Source organism: Schistocerca gregaria, chromosome 4 (genome assembly GCF_023897955.1).
Source record: "Schistocerca gregaria isolate iqSchGreg1 chromosome 4, iqSchGreg1.2, whole genome shotgun sequence".
Taxonomy (NCBI): domain Eukaryota; kingdom Metazoa; phylum Arthropoda; class Insecta; order Orthoptera; family Acrididae; genus Schistocerca; species Schistocerca gregaria.
In genome coordinates, this window is record NC_064923.1 from 182,853,329 (window position 1) to 182,873,781 (window position 20,453).

Genomic DNA, 20,453 nt, shown 5'->3' on the forward strand with positions numbered 1-20,453 from the left:
AGACTCCAATTTGTGGTCGTATCTGTGGGTTTTTTGGTATTGGGAGTCGCTGTTAACCTATGTGGGTGAAAGGAACTGTTTGATCCCAATGGGTAGTTGTGGCTGTGGGTGTTCCGGTATTGGGAGTTGTTGAGCTACATAGGTCAAGGGAAGTGTTCGATGCCACTGTGTGGTTGTGGCCGTCCTGGAATCGGCAGTTGCTGTTGAGATACATAGGTCAAGGGAAGTATCTGATTCCAGAGGATGTGGTGTTTGGTGGACGTTTGGGGAGTTTTGTGTTGTCGGTTTTTTTCTTCATTTTGTGTGGGTTGGTATGGTAATGTTGTCTAAATTTGTTGATATTTACTTTGTCCCCACCCAAAAACTGCCAATTTCCCATGCTTGTCCCATTAGTTTCATTAGGTTTTTTGTGGAATATGTGTGTGTTGGTTTTTCAATGTATTTTCGTGTTTGTTGTCATGTTTATTAAATAACATCATAGGTGCCATATTTGAATCATAGTGTATGGTCATTCCCGCCTTATCTGTGATGTCATGAGTCAAAGCAGACGGGTGGAATCGGACGCTTCTGTAATTCATTGTGTCAAAACATCAAAGTCTATAAATTAACCAGCTAAAAGGAAATCTTAGGCGCAGAAAATGAATTAATTATATTGATGGATTTTGCTAAGAATTATTCATTTGTTGTTCAAGATGCAGTGCAAGGATTTCGTTGGGAGAATAGTCAGGCCACATTATATCCATCTGGTGTCTATTTTGGTGGCAAAGAATGTCAAAGCATTAGCATTTGTATGATCAGAAACTGTCTATATGTCATAATGCCACTGCTGTCTATGTCTTTCAAACAAAGTCAATAGCATATTTAAAAACAAAGATTAAAAACATAAAAAAAATATTACTTTAGTGATGGTTCAGCAGCTCAATATAGGGATCTCACAAACTTCATCAACTCAGGATTTTGGCATCTCTGTCAAATGGAATCTTTTTATTTAACAAGCCAAGGTAGACTGCCTTGCGATGGCATTGGGGGAACAGCAACAATACTAGCAGCCTGTACTAGTCTACACAGGCCCTCCACTAACCTAATATTGACTGTATATGATGTTTTCAAATTCTGTGATTTTTTAATGTACCAAAGGGAGGAACTGGAGGAGAAAATCTGTCTGATCAAGAAACAAGGTTTGCCAGGAGACACACAATAGTTGGAACAAGAGAAAATCATCAATTTTAGCCTAATAACTGTAATCAACTACAGTAGGTGGAATTTCCAGTGATGCTACAGCAGACATAATTAACACCTTCAAAGCAGATGAAGGAATTCCAGCAATCCCAATTACAAGTTTTCAACCAGGACTGTATGATGCAAGAACAGTGAAACCTGTTTTACATTTTCAAGCGGTCCAGACTTAAAACCACAAAACTGAGGAAAATGCAGAATCAAAGAGAATGTTAACCCCCCCTCCCACAAGAAATAAGCAAAAACAAGTGTAATTGGCATATATATGATTAAAAATCACAATCATCTACAAAACTTTGTATAAAATATGTCGAAGTAAAGGAAGTAAAATGTACAATACCGTGTTTATGCAATAATTTGTGGTAATGTATTTTGTCAGTTATTAAAAACGTCACAGATTTGTAATAGCAAGTAAAAATTCAGTAAAAAATTTATCTGGGTACAAGGTTTTCGAGCTATTTTCCGATGCTACGAGCACAAATTATGTGTTCAAAATGTGCGATTTTAAGAATCATCCTCTGCACTCACCCAGAGAAAAGCAAAAATTGATGGACATGTTGAATTAAACCAGAAACATCACAGCAGCTACGTGATTAAACCATAAGCATAAAAGTGGACATCTGTTTAAACGACAAACTTTGTCAACATTGCTGGACTTGATGAGAAAAGTAGAGACATGAAAAATAAATAAATAAAGGAGTTTACTTCACCGGCTGATGTTACAAGCTTATTAGAAATTGGCTCAGTGAATTCTGTACACTGTGCAAATGTAAATTTGAAAGAAAGCTCAGAACACGAAAGTGTTTCAAATGTGCTATCGCAAAACCGTTGTTCAATTTACCTGTGACATCTCTGTCGTAGCACATCATTTGCACAAAAAGCACTTCAAAACACACCTTCACCACTACCTGCACTCCTGTGATTGAAGGGTCACTCCCCCTCTCCACACATCCAGTACATGAGCACATTTTACATGTGTTAGTGTGATGTGGTGCTTGTGCTGGCAACTGGGTGACTTAGCTAGTCGTTAACCAATAAGAGTTCACTGGCCAGAAAAGGGCGAAGTTTCCTTGATTACAACCAAAAATATTCTTCAAGACTCAGTGCTTTAATTTAAAAGGTTGACGCTTGATACTGTAGCTGAATACAGTACATCAGAAATACATGCAAAAGGATGAACTGTGTTACAAGTGGCACAGGACAAGGTAGTGGCTGGGCCCCTTCATCACATATTGGCTTGGTCTGGAACACTTTGCATAGACTGTCTTGCTTTTCCATTACCTCTGCAACCTAGCAGTAGTTGTACTTTGATTGTGCGGTAAAGCTAACATGTTGCAAGTCATTTTGGCAAGACCGATTTCTCTCCTCTCCGCAACTGCTGAAAATATTCCCTTAACTTTGCAACCACCCACAGTGCGAACATTTTGTGCCACTTATAACTCGATCAGTCACATCAAATATCAATAGGAAGACAGCGGGACAAAGTCAAGCGAGATATCGAGTAACAACTTTCAATCAAGGTAAACCTTACTAGGAAGAAATGTAATTTTTTAAAGCATTATCTTATGGTTTTTTTTTTTTTTTTTTTACCAGCACTACATATTTATGATGTAGAATTGTGAAAAACATAAAATCAAAGAATGTAAAACTGAAGTTCCACTGTATGTATGACAATTTTTGGTGGGTTGGAAATGTGTGTGAAGTATCACATGAACAACAAGAGTTCCTCATCAGCTTTATGCACTCACTTAACTAGGCTTGTTCCTTCCAATGCCCAACTGCTAAAGACAGCTGCTGAATTCCTGAGCAACATATTTGCATAATTTTAGAAGCACCATCGTCATTATAATCAGGAAGGCAATACAGTTATCCACAAACTGTCCTTGACATAGTAGAAGAACTGTTTAACCAAAATAGGATCTGACTTTTTTAGTGTTTTTGTTTTGCTGTGTTGTTTATTGTACTTGTTTTTATGGATGTGTTGAATTAATGTCCAAAACTGATCTATACACTCAAATAAAAAATAATAATTACCAGTATTATTATGAAGCTTAATGAGAAAAATTTCCTCTTTGCAATCTTCTCGAAGTGCTAAAGTAATAACCTTCGAAAAATATTCTTACTCATCACAATGCAAGATCCAGAGACTAAACAACACAGTTTGAATGCTTAAATCAAGCTATTTCCAGGTGTGGCAAGGAGAAAATGTTTGAACAAAACACAGTTTATATATTGCCCGCCCCAAAAGTAGCAGTGGTCCATCGAACATTGTATCTCAGAACTGCACAATTTTTTTTTTGTGTACCGATATTTAGGTGTGGCTAAATCCCTAATGTTATGCAGCGGTCTGATTCAGCATAAAAAGTTGTCTATCTACATTAAAACAAACGAGCAAATGTTTGCTAGAACTTTTAAAAAAAGCCTATCTATGTTGGCACATTTGCACCTTCGTAACTGATGCATAGGTGAGTATCCTTCTTTAAAACCTCTTAAAAATTCAACCACTGAAGATACTGAACTAAAATTTGTTAACTTATATAACAATCGAAGGCATTACATAACCTTCACGCCAAAATCCATTAGATCTAGAGATAGCCGAGAGAACCCCTTGATGTGGAATGACCCAAAACTTAACACAGGTGCCACATACACAGTAAATTTTTGTACTTACTTAGAACACATTGTTCCATTGTGTGAAATGTCTAGCAGTAATGAAGGGTACAGAACATTGCATGCCCCAAATATTGCATTTAAGCAAACTACATGCTACACCTAAAATTGGGGAATATAGTGTACTCATTACACAACTTATTTCTGACAATGTGAGTATTGTGATTGATAATTACAAAACTTGTCAGAATTTAACGATAATAGTTATGGAAAATAGAAACATTTTTGTAATTGATTTACATTGTCAAGTTTCATTAAACATATTTCATCAATATTTGGAATAAAACTTTTTTATTTATTTATTTCCAAACAAATTTTTCATTTGGGATTACTCAAACCCTGCCGAACAAATAAAATTAAAGTTGTTGGCTAGAGTAACGAAGCGTTAAAGTTGTCGATGTCGGTGGCTAATACATGACTATATCCCCTCATTTAAATCACCTGAACAACAAGTGAAAAGTTTGAGCATCATTTCCAGACTATGCGATTACTGTAAAATTTGAAGAAAAGTTTCACAAACGATACAAAACCAGGCATGTTCAATGAAATCTACTACTAACGCAACAGAAGATTTATTGATAACCCAAATATGATGCTAAGCTAAATTGAATTAGGATTCTCACTGACACTGGATGAAGTCCGACAAATGTAACCACTATTTGCTCATTCAGTTTTTGACAAATGTAGTTTCTATTATAACAATACGAGTGGTTGTACCGCAGTAACATATTAATTCGTACTTTAAAACGCAGTGATACCCCAAAAAAGTATCTATACTCATACCGCCGAGAAAGACTTACGTAGGTGTTGATAATGCTCTTTTTTTGAACAATTCTCGTTCCCTCAGCAGCGCAGGATCCATCTTGATTGCAATTCTCTTCCCGTAATTTGCTTACAGATGTTTATCAACACAACAGAAATACTAAACAACACACACCAAACACCCCTCACCCAAGTATGTCAACACTGTCAAAGATCCTGTTGTAGTATACATGCTTCGACCACAATATTTATGGTCGAAGTATTGATGGAGAACTTGACAGAACACAGTATCGATAGGACGATGGTCAGCGAAAATATATTCCACTTTTTGTAAGGAAACCACCAGGCCCCAACACCATGTGTAATAACACCACATTTCCACGGGAAACGGAAACTCGCACATTCCAAGACATTCATTAATACGATGGCGATTCCACTATTGGCTCCAGAGGCCAGTAAGTGTCATTAGTGCTACTGACGCAGATTATGGAGTAAACCATACACTAAGCTAATTAAGCGGATATTAATAAAGAAGACACGAAAACAAAATCTTAATAGAAGTAATTACTGGGCTTCAAACGCTTAAATATAAAAGACAGGGAATGAAGTGACTATGGAATGAGAAAAAACGATTTTGCAAGCCTTTTGTATTGTATTGCTTCCTCCATGCAGAAGCCAGACACGTATATGTCATCTAAGCGTTACAATTAAAGATGTGTTCACGAACGCAACTAATGTGACGCCACAGCTTGTGGCTTTCAGTAGTGGCACCGTGAGCTACGGCCGGGTTCACACACGCAATAAAAGTGTCGTCATAGTTAGGGGCATACTGCAGTTGCATGTGTAACTCTCAGTTTTTAGTGGCACAACTTAAGAGACGCAACTTTCGTCATTCCACAAAAAGTTCAACTTGGTTTTACTTTGTTACTGCCACTTTCCTTCCACCACTGCTCTCTGGTGGCAGTATTTGAAACACGAGCATTCTGTCGCAGTTATCGTGGAGTAATTACTGCGGCATATTTATTACCGAAAAATGTATAAACAGTAGTCGGCAGGAACACTTTCGCAGCTTCTCGAACTGCAATAACAGCAACCTATGTTAGATTTTCTGCAATGTAGTGTATAGTGGAAGGGGGGGGCGGAGTGGTCGAGGAGATGGAGGGCAATATTTGCAAACGAATGAAGAATCCCACTATCTTAAAAGAGTTTTGGATGAATAAATAAATAATTCTAATAAATGTAACGAAAAAAGCGATTCATATAAACTCCATGATTTGTGAGGTCAAGCATTGTAAAAGCTGTGAATTATATACAGGAAATAGTTCCCATGGGTGATGTGGCAGATGCCAGCTGGTGGTTAGTTTGCCATTGCAGACAGCATGTTTGTTTCCAAGTGCTATTTCTTTTATAAATGCGTTTGTGGCTCCTGATTTATCCCTGTGTGAAATTTATTTTCGGATCCAACATATGCATTTCGTCTTCCTTGTATTTAACTCTTTTGCAGCTTCAGTGCTACAACCTGCACTACTACCTCCACACCCGCCCCTATGATTTCAACTGACACCACAATGAAAATTGTGCAACTACGTAAAATTTCTGGCATCCTGTGTGAACAGTAGCTCACAAAGTCACTATGTAAAGCCACAAGTTGTGGCGCTGCACTAGTTGCACATGTGAAACCCAGCTTACTGTTCACACAAGATGTCACAAATTCTCTATAGTTGTACTGTTTTCAATATGGCGTCAGATGAAATTGTATGGGTGAGTATCAAAGTTACCGTGTAGGTTATGACATTAAAGATGTAAAAAGAGTTCAACACAAGAAATACAAAACCCGAATGTTAGCTCCAAAACTAAATTTCACACAGGTGTACATCAGAGTCTGTGACCCCATTTATAAAAGAAATAACAAAAATTGTCTCTGCTATGGCAAACCAACTAACAGCTGGCATGTAAACATCATCTGAAAATACTCTCCAGTTCCAAGTTTTCAGAATTTTCTTATTCATTTATGTGTGCATTTCGAATAACTAATTTTTAATTTAATAGTAGACACATCACACTCACGGGCTATTTTTCACACATGATGCACAATTTATACAATACTTGGTCTCACAAAGTTTAGATAGGTATTTTGTGTATGATAAATTTATTAAAAGTGCATAACTCTGCTTCATTCAGACAGTGTATTAATTCTGTAAGTATTAGCTGTTCTAGTTTAATATAATGTATTCACATATTTTGACAATCTCCTGGCAAATTACTGTGGAAGTGATAGTATTATATTCAGGTGTTCTATGGTTTTATGTTGCACTTTCTGACATGTTCCACACCTACGAGAATCATATTACTTTTGGGTATACAGAACAAAAAAATTAATCTGAGCTAGTATAATCTAATTAATATATGACTCAGTTTTTTGATTACACATTAAGTTTATTTATACATTCATCCAAAAATCTTTTAAGGTTATGGGATACATCGTTGCTCTGCAAGTACTGCACAAACACACACACACACACACACACACACACACACACACACACACACACATGCATACATACACACTGCAACAGAAAATCAAACACAGTCAATTGTTCTTGAAGCTCCAAAAGTTGCAAAAGTCCGTTTGCCAGCTACTGTTCTTAATTTTTTCAGTAACAAAATGAAGACACACTGAAATTGAATGGAGTACAGCAGCAATTACTCCACAATGACTCAGGTGGTTATTTCCTAGACCTAAAATACATTCTGTTCCAAAGATGATTCTTGACAGTGCTGTCAATCAATGAGAACTAAGTTACCATCAATCAATGAAAAGTAAAAAAGTTCAGCGTGAACCGACTAGAACTTAATTCTGACGTTTACAAAACATTCATGTGTCAGTTACTGATTACAGAAACATTAAGAATCTTTGGTTAGCAATGAAATAACGCTGTTTTTCCGATCGCTCTCAAGAATATTGAGAAAGATTGAATAATTGTTAATAGTTAAACTGTGTGTCTGCAGTAAAAAAAACTTCTCGACAAAGCAGGGAACGATACGAGATTAGTTGCCTTTGAAGCAGCAGTGCTGAGCAGTCACTTGTACGTCATGCGGCTGCTGCCACCATTTCCATTGGGTGTTAGTGGAAGTGTTATCAAGTGTTCTCTGTGAATCTGCTGGGTATATTAAGGACAAAACTTTAGCAACAAATATTAAACATCGTCATTGGAAGATTTCTCTCAGCAGCAATTTTTTAAACTGGAAAATAAGGACAAGATCTCAGTTGACACCAGTGAAGGTCGTTTATAGTGTTGAATATGTGTCAAAACATTGAAACAGTACTGATATGCCCTCCTTCAACAGTGATAATTCCAGAACAGCACCAACTGGGTACCACTGTAATGCGCTTTCAAGATTTCTGTCCTCAGAACGACAGATAGAACTGAATCAGCTTCATCATACTCAGATGTCTCATCGCAGTGTCTGACAAACAACACTCAGCAACAAAAGGCAAGATGACGATGACCATCATCCAAAGAGGTAACAGCTCCAGATGCAAATGCACCAAAGAAGGCGATGGTAAGGGAAAAGCACAGCAATAATGTTGTAGGGGTTGTAGATATGACAGATACTGATAATGACACATACACTGTGGAAGTAGCTGTAGCAGACAGTAACATGAGGTTAAATGTGGGAGACAGGAACGGTAATGGGCAGCCTACTACCTAAAATTCTCTTAGTCTTAAAGACTTGGACAATTCAGTGTCCATAATGCTTTGTCCTATGGGAAGTAAAACGTTTACTAGCAACCGAAAATGTGCTAGTAAAGATAATACATACCAACCAACAGGCAGGAGTCCCAAAATTTTATTTGTAAAGGTAGAAAATGATAGTGAGTTAAAGTTACATCCAGTGGTCCTTGGCAGGATATTGCTTACAGAAAGTAACATTTTAAGACATGAAATTGTTAATATCTCTTTTATTGGAATAAACATATATGAAACTGAAACATAACGTATGAAAGTTCAGAAAGAAAGAAATAGAAAATGGAGAGATGAATGTACTGCTACCACCAAAATGTGTTGTAAGATTTACATCTTAGCAACATCCCCAGTATGTATATTGGTGAAGTATGAAATGCCCTGTTGAACTGTATGTCGAATCAGTTTTACAATATCACAGTTGTCTTAGATATTTCCATTTAAGTTCGAAATGTTATAGTAGTACCAAATGTGTGCGAGCTCATGAGGCCCTGCAGTGCTCACATACTGCATATCCCAAATGTTTAGAAGCATAGAGAACCAAAGCGCAACGAAGCCTATAGTGCCTCTTATGCAAACACTGTCGCATCACTGCGACCATTATTTGCTCAGAGTACTTCTGTTGTTTTTACAACATGAGAGCTGTCTCCTAGTGACTTACCTAAAGTAAATGAGAAACGAGCAAGTCTGACCATGATGGACAAAAGGCTACAGCAGGGACCTAAACATATAGTTATGTTGGTTACAGCTCCTAGATCTTACAAAAATAAATCATTTACCCACAGTCTATATAAGTAGGGTTATTCTGGTATGTTATACGAATTTCATGGAATTCAATACAGAAAAACTCCTCCTCCTCCTCCTTTGGAAACATGTCATACAGATCGAGAAAATGCTATTAAGACCCTTTGAGCTTTAATAATGCAGATCATTCTCTTTGTTAAAAATTAAATAGACATGGTAATGACGCAGGCTCTTATACATAATGCTGTTGAAAACTTCAGCAAATGTGACAATGGGTTTTAAGGTATTCCAATGAAATGTATGATACCCAATCTTGAATAGAGAAAATCTTTATCAGTAGGTTACTAGTAACCACATATTGGATGCCCGTATTTGCAAAACTTGGTTTCAGGCGACACAATGATTTCAACTGATAAGATATACAATGCTTAGAAACGACAGAGATGGTGGAAAAGGATGAGGATTGGCCATTTTAATTAGAGATGCACTTAAGTTTTAAAAAATGAAAATTAATATTATGACAACAGACAGCCACACTGTGGCTGCTGTAATTTATTCTCGTATATTTGCCATTGTCACCATTTACAAACCACCTACAAGTAAAACATGAAATCTTTCACTGGAGTTCATTATTGCCCAGCTTCAAACACCATTTCTCTGTTCTGTAGACTTCAGCACCCGCTACTGACCATGGACTTGTGGAACAGAGACTGATGGCAAAAAACTTCTCACACTTCTCGAAAACTCAATTCAGTCCTTCTAAACGATGACTCTCCAAAAAGACGACTGTTGGCCATCGCTTTGACATTGTGCTGTGCTGATTCAAGCCGTGTAATGGGGTGGACAGTCAAACGAGGGCCTTTTGGCTTGGATCATCTCGCTCTGAAAGCCAGAAGAGACTTACCTACAAATACAGCATAAATTATAAACAGTTAAGTGGGAAATCAAGGACACTGACTGGCCAAAGTAGATTGCTATGGTCAAGGCAAAGTTTCAATCTTTCAGTAATTTGTTAACTCCAAAATTTGCCTACCAACAGTTAATGTGGTGTCACCGCCAGACACGACACTTGCTAGGTGGTAGCCTTTAAATTGGCCGCGGTCCAGTAGTATACATTGGACCCGCATGTGGCCACTATCAATGATTGCAGACTGAGCGCCGCCACACCGCAGGTCTAGAGAGACTTCCTAGCACTCGCCCCAGTTGTACAGCCGACTTTGCTAGCGATGGTTCACTGACAAAATACGCTCTTATTTGCCGAGATGATAGTTAGCATAGCCTTCAGCTACGTCATTTGCTACTGCCTAGCAAGGCGCCATTATCAGTTATTATTGATATTGTGAATCATGTACTGTCACGAGCGAATTGCATCATTAATGGATTAAAGTTAAGATTCCACCAGCTACGTCCGTTTTTCTCAATTCTAATTCCCTTGTCATGTTCCAGACCTCACGCCAGCCTGCGTGAGCTAAAAGGCGTGCATTTCGGCCTCCTTTAGTAGCACAGTGTTGGCTCTCCTGCCAACCACAACATTGGCGACGAGAGTAAAAGTGTTCTTATCTAAATTGCCCTGATTTACTTGTGTAATGGCTTCGCCATAAGCTCCAGAAGTACTGTCCGAATTTTATCGCTTACAGAATCAGCAGACGCAGGTCTTACTGGATGCCCTCGGACAGCTCGTCCAGGGTCAACGTGCAATGCAAAACGATGGGGCAGCCGCCGCTCCACCGCTGACGCAGCCACAACACGCTGTTGCCCCAACTTTTCGTCCTTTTGATGCTGCACTGGAAAGCTGGACGGAGTGGTCACGCCAATTTGGATTCCATCTCACCGCCTACAGAATTCAAGGTAACAAGCGGCAGCCTTATCTGTTGTCTTCTGTCGGCGTGAACACGTACCGGGTGATAGTCAAATTACTTCCCTGACGCGACGTAGCAACTCTGTCCTACGAAGAAATTTTGTCTGCATTAGATGCATGTTTCAAAGAATCAGTCAATGTAGTCGCGAAAAGGTATACCTTGTTTCGTACAAAACGTATGGCAGGTCAGACTAATCGGGAGTGGGTTGCAACCTTGCAAGGCCTTACTAGGGATTGTGCTTTTGAGTGTCAATCTGGACTCCCTTATTCAGATACTATGGTACATGATACAATTGCACAGAACGTTTCTGATGTTCGTATAAGGGAACAGATTTTGAAACTTGTCAATCCCTCCCTTCAACAAGTTATGGACATATTGGATCGGCAGGACACACTTGACTTTGCTCAGGAATCATTTCAAACTTCGCCAGCAGTGTGTTAGGTTAACCGGCCCGCTGGGCGAGCTGCACGGAGCAGTAAACAGCCCTTGCGCCCGGCCGCGCCGCTGCCGCCGGGCTCTCAGCCACGTGTGCCGTGCATGCAGGAAAATGCAGAGATCAAATAATGCCCGCGGTGTGCTACTAAACATTCGCGTGAGAATTGCCCGTCACGCCAAGCTATTTGCTTTTATTGTAATAAAAAAAGGACATGTTCAGAGTGTTTACAAGAAAAAGCTCAGATTGGAAGCTCAAAACCGTTCCAGGCCCTTTGCTTCGCGCTGGAATCGGAATCAAACCAAGGATACACAGGCTCGCGAAACTTCGCCCATGGAAATTCATGTAGTCCATTCCACTCAACGCAGTGCCACTCTCTCTAACAGTGACTGTGTTCGTCCCAAAAATAGTGTGCGTCGACATCGCCGGAACTCCCGTCAAGTCGCAAGTGCTTATATATCAGTGTCAGTTCATGTTGCACGAGACAGTCGCTCTTGCCGTTAGCAGGACAATAAACTTTTTGTAGACTTGGTCATTAACGGCAAAGTGATACCATTCCATCTCGATACCGGAGCTGCAGTTTCACTAGTCAATCAAAACACTTACAAACTGCTGGGCACACCTCCGTTGCGTGCCGCAAATGCCAAGTTAACTAGCTATTCCGGTCAACAGATCCCTGTGTTAGGACAGTGCAACCTTCTTGCAACATACAAAGGACAAACAAAACTTGTGTCAATTACGTCCTTCGTTCTTCTTCTGCGGTGAACTTGTTTGGTTTCGATTTATTTCAGTTGTTTAACTTGTCTATAGTAAATCAGGTCCTATCAGTGAACCAGACTGTGCCTTCAGACAGTATTTCTCGTCTATATGAAGAATTTGCAGACATTTTTGCACTGGGCCTCGGTTGCGCTAAGAACTATAAAACACATTTGGAACTGAAAGTAACCGCGCAACCAAAATTTTTCAGAGTGCGCAATGTTCCCCACGCATTGCGTGGTGAGGTCGCAAAAACATTACACGATTTGGAATCACAAGATGTAATTGAACGTGTGCAGGCTTCTCTCTGGGTGATCATCACCCTTAGTAATTTTGCCAAAACCTTCTAGAAAATTGAGACTTTGTGTGGACTTCAAGGTAACAGTGAATCCACAACTAGTGATTGCAACTTTTGCTTTACCCCGCCCGGAAGGTCTTTTTGACAAACTGTGCCCGGGTAAATATTTTTCAAAGTTGGACCTAGCAGATGCGTACTTGCAAATACCGGTGGACAAAGAATCCCAGCGCGTTTTGGTGGTTAACACGCATCTTGGTTTGTATCAATTCAAACGACTGCCATTTGGGTGTGCATCCGCCCCTGCATTGTTTCAGCAATATCTACAAACTGTTTGTGCGTCGGTCCCTACTGCAGCTAATTATCTGGACGATATTGTGATCTCTGGAAAGACAGAAGAAGAACATTTGGTCAATCTCAGAACATTATTTCAGGTCTTGCGACAACATGGTCTTCGCTTGCGGAAGGACAAATGTGTGTTATTTGCTCGGGACTTGCCATATTTGGGACATGTACTCAATGCCCAAGGCATACATCCCAGTCCAACGCACCTCCGTGCCATACAAGACTTGCCGTCGCCGCAGAATTTGAAGCAGCTACAGAGTGTGCTGGAAAAAATCAACTATTATCATAAATATATTCCGCATGCCTCTTCCATTTCAGCTCCGCTTCATCGCTTACGCCGTAAATGTGTTCCGTTCGTCTGGGCGACGGAATGCGAACGCGCCTTTCGCCAATTGAAATTGGCGTTGCTTTCCAATACCTGCCTTACGGCATTCGATCCCCAGAAGCCCCTCTTGTTGATGGTGGACGCATCGGATTTCGGGATCGGTGGTGTGCTTGCGCTCGAAGATGGATCGCACGATCGCCCTATTGCATTTGCGTCCAAATTGCTTTCGTCTGCTCAAAGAAATTATTCACAGATCGAGAAAGAAGCATTGCTTCTCGTATTTGGTGTTACAAAGTTTCATGATTTCTTGTATGGTCGTCACTTTACCATAATCACAGACCATAAACCTTTGACACCCCTTTTTCATCCGACCACGCCTGTACCTCCACGTACAGCGCAGAAATTCATTCGCTGGTCTATTTTCCTCCCGCAGTACCGCTATGATATCTTGTATCGGTCCACTGCTAAACACGGAAACGCCGATGCGTTGTCCCGCTTGCCTGTTGCTGTGGATAGGGCATTCGATTCCTCCGAACTTGCTTGCATGTTTATTGATGCGGAAACCGATGACGTGGTCGAATCGTTTCCGATTGATTTTCGTCGTGTAGCTACAGCCACAGCTGCCAACCCTGTGCTTGCTCCCGTTCTGCGTTTTGTTACTACACAGTGGCCCTTGTCAAAGTCATGGATCGGGGACCCGTTGGTTCGCCGCTTTTTTGTGCACAAGGAGAGACTTTTTGTACGACGTGGTGTTTTGCTGTTGCGTTCTGATAATGATCAGTCCAGGGTCGTGGTACCACGTTCGTTACAGACCTCTGTCTTACAGCTTCTCCACCAAGGACATTGGGGTATAGTGAGAACGGAACAACTTGCTCGTCAGCACTGTACTTGGTTCGGAATCGATGCCGCGATTACGAATATGTGCTCCTCTTGCATGGTGTGTGCCAAACAACAATCAGCACCACCGTGGAAATTCTTTGCATGGCCAAAAGCCACTTCCCCTTGGCAACGCTTACACATCGATTTTGCTGGTCCATTCTGGAATGGTCGATGGTTGGTTGTGGTAGATTCATTCAGTAAGTTTCCTTTTGTTGTCCGGATGTCTTCCACGACGTCATCTGCCACCATCCAAGCGTTATCCGCTATCTTTTGCATTGAAGGTCTTCCACAGACTATTGTTTCCGACAATGGCCCACAATTCATGTCCGCAGAATTTCAGTCATTCTGCAAGGTCGATGGTATTCAACATCTGACGTCCGCGCCGTTTTCGTCACAGTCAAACGGTGCCGCTGAACGATTGGTCAGGACTTTCAAGTCACTGATGTTGAAGTTGAAAGAGTCGCATTCTCAAGAGGACGCGTTATTGCTCTTTTTGTCCTCGTATCGCTCTCAGCCCCGAGATGGTCGCTCGCCGGCTGAGTTGCTCCACGGTCGCCCTCATCGAACCTTGATGTCTTTGCTATATCCGCCGCATCGGGTTCCTTTGCAGCGGCAGACACCTGCTTTCGCTCCAGGCGACATTGTCTACTATCGCCACTATCGAGATTCACGGCGTTGGCTCGAAGGGCGCATTCTTCGCTAACTCGGCAGCGCTATGTATCTGGTTTTGGGGCCGTCTGGTGAGGTGCGTCGGCATCTCAATCAGCTGCGCCTCTGTCGTCGCACGGGATCTGCCTCTCGCTGTCTGCTTTCAGCGACGGTGCCGTCCGGTAGCGCCCCGAGGACCCATCTACTGATTCGCCTCAGCCGCAGGTGTTACCGACGCTGCCTTCCATTTTGCCCCATAGCGACGCGCCGCCTCCGCCGCCGCCTGTTCTCCCGCCGGCGACGCCGGCATTGGGCGCGTCGCTGCAACCGCCGGGCGCCTCCCTGGGTCACGCGCCGCCTATCGCTTCCCGTGACCAGTTGTCCTCCTACATGGAACTCTTGCCCGCTCCGGACCATATGTCGTCTTCGCCCATCGGTGCCCCGGCCCGATTGAGGTCGACCCTTCGGCCCCTCCTATCTCTCTAAGGGCGCATACACCGCATGTTGGCGTGCACCCTGGAGCAGGTTTTTTCAGGCGTTTCCTAGGTCCCCGCGGTACGAATGGCAGGGTGCGGGTGGCACAGCCTGGCCTGTTGTTAGGCTCCCCACCTCGTCCCATACGTCAACATGGGGTTCTCCCCACGGCGGGCGGAAGCCTTATGCCACAACCGTACGCCAATTTGCGGGGGAGGAATGTGGTGTCACCGCCAGACACCACACTTGCTAGGTGGTAGCCTTTAAATTGGCCGCGGTCCGGTAGTATGCATCGGACCCGCATGTCGCCACCATCAATGATTGCAGACCGAGCGCCGCCACACGGCAGGTCAAGAGAGACTTCCTAGCCCTCACCCCAGTTGTACAGCCGACTTTGCTAGCGATGGTTCACTGACAAAATACGCTTTCATTTGTCGAGACGATAGTTAGCATAGCCTTCAGCTATGTCATTTGCTGTGCCCTAGCAAGGCGCCATTATCAGTTATTATTGATATTGTGAATCATGTACTGTCACGAGCGACGTGCATCATTAATGGATTAAAGTTAAGTATTCCATAGCTACGTCCGTTTTTCTCAATTCTAATTCCCTTGTCATGTTCCAGACCTCACGCCAGCCTGCGTGAGTTAAAATGCGTGCATTTAGGCCTCCTTTAGTAGCACGGTGTTGGCTCTCCTGCCAACCACATCAGTTAATGTCAATTATTGAAGACGCTGCAACAACTTCCATTCCAAGACAAAAGGAAGTCATCGTTCTCAATTAACAGCCCCCCGTTCTGTGGACACCAGAGTGTTCTAGAGCCATCGCACAGAGAAAAATTATGTACAGTAAGGTCTGTAAATAACAGGATGTAGAAAACTTCATTGTATATCGGAAAATAACAGCGAAAGTTCGCAGACTGTAAAAAGAATGGAGGTAATGAAGGTTTCTTAAAAATAAGAACTCCACTATGTGTAAGCCATTAAGAGACGCATGGCTTTTAGACTTTGTAAATTTAATTTCACCAGCTTTGGCAGCCAAACCGCCATTTTACCCCCCCCCCCCCCCAAAGGGTTGTTGTTGTTGTCTTCAGTCCTGAGACTGGTTTTATGCAGCTCTCCATGCTACTCTATCCTGTGCAAGCTGCTTCATCTCCCAGTACCTACTGCAACCTACATCCTTCTGAATCTGCTTAGTGTACTCATCTCTCGGTCTCCCTCTACGATTTTTACCCTCCACGCTGCCCTCCAATGCTAAATTTGTGATCCCTTGATGCCTCAAAACATGTCCTACCAACCGATCCCTTCTTCTAGTCAAGTTGTGCCACAAACTTCTCTTCTCCCCAATCCTATTCAATACCTCTTCATTAGTTACGTGATCTATCCACCTTATCTTCAGTATTCTTCTGTAGCACCACATTTCGAAAGCTTCTATTCTCTTCTTGTCCAAACTAGTTATCGTCCATGTTTCACTTCCATACATGGCTACACTCCAAACAAATACTTTCAGAAACGACTTCCTGATACATAAATCTATATTCGATGTTAACAAATTTCTCTTCTTCAGAAACGCTTTCCTTGCCATTGCCAGTCTACATTTTATATCCTCTCTACTTCGACCATCATCAGTTACTTTACTTCCTAAATAGCAAAACTCCTTTACTACTTTAAGTGTCTCATTTCCTAATCTAATTCCCTCAGCATCACCCGATTTAATTTGACTACATTCCATTATCCTCGTTTTGCTTTTGTTAATGTTCATCTTATATCCTCCTTTCAAGACACTGTCCATTCCGTTCAACTGCTCTTCCAAGTCCTTTGCCGTCTCTGACAGAATTACAATGTCATCGGCGAACCTCAAAGTTTTTACTTCGTCTCCATGAATTTTAATACCTACTCCAAATTTTTCTTTTGTTTCCTTTGCTGCTTGCTCAATATACAGATTGAATAACATCGGGGAGAGGCTACAACCCTGTCTCACTCCTTTCCCAACCACTGCTTCCCTTTCATGATCCTCGACTCTTATGACTGCCATCTGGTTTCTGTACAAATTATAAATAGCCTTTCGCTCCCTGTATTTTACCCCTGCCACCTTTAGAATTTGAAAAAGAGTATTCCAGTCAACATTGTCAAAAGCTTTCTCTAAGTCTACAAATGCTAGAAATGTAGGTTACCTTTTCTTAATCTTTCTTCTAAGATAAGTCGTAAGGTCAGTATTGCCTCACGTGTTCCAACATTTCGACGGAATCCAAACTGATCCTCCCCGAGGTCTGCATCTACCAGTTTTTCCATTCGTCTGTAAAGAATTCGCGTTAGTATTCTGCAGCCGTGGCTTATTAAACTGATAGTTCGGTAATTTTCACATCTGTCAGCACCTGCTTGCTTTGGGATTGGAATTATTATATTCTTCTTGAAGTCTGAGGGTATTTCGCCTGTCTCATACATCTTGCTCACCAGCTGGTAGAGTTTTGTCAGGACTGGTTGTCCCAAGGCCGTCAGTAGTTCTAATGGAATGTTGTCTACTCCGGGGGCCTTGTTTCGACTCAGGTCTTTCAGTGCTCTGTCAAACTCTTCACGCAGTATTGTATCTCCCATTTCGTCTTCATCTACATCCTCTTCCATTTCCATAATATTGTCCTCAAGTACATCGCCCTTGTATAAACCTTCTATATACTCCTTCCACCTTTCTGCCTTCCCTTCTTTGCTTAGAACTGGGCTGCCATCTGAGCTCTTGATATTCATACACGTGGTTCTCTTCTCTCCAAAGGTCTCTTTAATTTTCCTGTAGGCAGTATCTATCTTACCCCTAGTGAGATAAGCTTCTACATCCTTACATTTGTCCTCTAGCCATCCCTGTTTAGCCATTTTGCACTTCCTGTTGATCTCATTTTTGAGACGTTTGTATTCCTTTTTGCCTGCTTCATTTACTGCATTTTCATATTTTCTCCTTTCATCAATTAAATTCAATATTTCTTCTGTTACCCAAGGATTTCTAGCAGCCCTTGTCTTTGTACCTACTTTATCCTCTGCTGCCTTCACTACTACATCCCTCAGAGCTACCCATTCTTCTTCTACTGTATTTCTTTCCCCGATTCCTGTCAATTGTTCCCTTATGCTCTCTCTGAAACTCTGTACAACCTCTGGTTCTTTCAGTTTATCCAGGTCCCATCTCCTTAATTTCCCACATTTTTGCAGTTTCTTCAGTTTTAATCTACAGGTCATAACAAATAGATTGTGGTCAGAGTCCACATCTGCCCCTGGAAATGTCTTACAACTTAAAACCTGGTTCCTAAATCTCTGTCTTACCATTATATAATCTATCTGATACCTTTTAGTATCTCCAGGGTTCTTCCACGTATACAACCTTCTTTCATGATTCTTAAACCAAGTGTTAGCTATGATTAAGTTGTGCTCTGTGCAAAATTCTACTAGGCGGCTTCCTCTTTCATTTCTTAGCCCCAATCCATATTCACCTACTATTCACCTTCTATCCCTTTTCCTACACTCGAATTCCAGTCACCCATTACTATTAAATTTTCGTCTCCCTTCACTATCTGAATAATTTCTTTTATTTCCTCGTACATTTCTTCAATTTCTTCATCATCTGCAGAGCTAGTTGGCATATAAACTTGTACTACTGTAGTAGGTGTGGGCTTCGTATCTATCTTGGCCACAATAATGCGTTCACTATGCTGTTTGTAGTAGCTTACCCGCATTCCTATTTTCCTATTCATTATTAAACCTACTCCTGCATTACCCCTATTTGATTTTGTGTTTATAACCCTGTAGTCACCTGACCAGAAGTCTTGTTCCTCCTGCCACCGAACTTCACTAATTCCCACTATATCTAACTTTAACCTATCCATTTCCCTTTTTAAATTTTCTAACCTACCTGCGCGATTAAGGGATCTGACATTCCACGCTCCGATCCGTAGAACGCCAGTTTTCTTTCTCCTGATAACGACATCCTCCTGAGTATTCCCCGCCCGGAGATCCGAATGGGGGACTATTTTACCTCCGGAATATTTTACCCAAGAGGATGCCATCATCATTTAATCATACAGTAAAGCTGCATGCCCTCGGGAAAAATTACGGCTGTAGTTTCCCCTTGCTTTCAGCCGTTCGCAGTACCAGCACAGCAAGGCCGTTTTGGTTAATGTTGCAAGGCCAGATCAGTCAATCATCCAGACTGTTGCCCCTGCAACTACTGAAAAGGCTGCTGCCCCTCTTCAGGAACCACACGTTTGTCTGGCCTCTCAACAGATACCTCTCCGTTGTGGTTGCACCTACGGTACGGCCATCTGTATCGCTGAGGCACGCAAGCCTCCCCACCAACGGCAAGGTCCATGGTTCATGGGACTGTAAAAAGAATGGAGGTAATGAAGGTTTCTTAAAAATAAGAACTCCACTATGTGTAAGCCATTAAGAGACGCATGGCTTTTAGACTTTGTAAATTTAATTTCACCAGCTTTGGCAGCCAAACCGCCATTTTGCCCCCCCCCCCCCCCAAAGGGTATGAGATAAAAAAAAGTCGTGTGGCGAGGGCCTCCCGTCGGGTAGACCGTTCGCCTGGCGCAAGTCCTTCGATGTGACGCCATTTGGGCGACTTGCGCGTCGATGGGGATGAAATGATGATGATTAGGGCAGCACAACACCTAGTCCCTGAGCAGAGAAAATCTCTGACCTAGCTGGAAATCGAACCTGGACCCCTTGGATTGACAATCTGTCGCGCTGACCACTCAGCTACTGGGGGTGGACAGGGAATGAGATTACCATCACCCATTTGTGGAACCATTTTCATATGAAGAACTGATGAACGACATTGAAAAGGAGTTAACTTCCACACCTGGTAAGGGTACTATACACTATCACATCATAGAAAATCTTCCAGAAGTAGCACTCAGGAAACTGTCACAGATATTTAACCAAATATGGATGAACGAGAAAAGTAATAGAAGATTGGACAACTCAAGTAGTGGTATCTGTACCAGATCGACATAAAGACAAAGAGGAGTCCAACTCATATAGACCTATTTCTCTATCGTCCCGTATCAGTGAAGCCTTAGAGAGCCTGGTTAAAAATCGTTTCGAATGGTGGTTGGAATCAAATCAGACACTATCATAGAATCATTATGATTTTAGAAAAGGCAAGGGGACAACACATAATTTATATATCTTAACTTCAGATATTTATGGCACAACAACAAGAAAAGAGAATGTAACAGCTATCTTTCTGCACACATACTGAAGCACCAAAGAAACTGGTATAGGCATGTGGGAGCAG

General features: G+C 41.7%; 1 protein-coding gene across 2 annotated transcripts in view; it reads right to left on the bottom strand.

Annotated features, from left to right (window-relative positions):
* The window catches only part of LOC126267036 (general transcription factor IIE subunit 2), a 56,463-nt gene extending 51,562 nt beyond the window's left edge, over positions 1-4,901 (bottom strand). Inside the window, exon 1 of one of the 2 annotated variants that reach the window (XM_049971824.1) lies at positions 4,707-4,901. In XM_049971824.1, coding sequence (XP_049827781.1) covers positions 4,707-4,768 — 62 coding nt within the window. In that variant the 5' untranslated portion in view covers positions 4,769-4,901. The remainder of the gene's footprint in view (positions 1-4,706) is intronic. The other variant, XM_049971822.1, reaches the window with a different exon arrangement.
* Between the last annotated feature and the right edge of the window lie 15,552 nt (positions 4,902-20,453).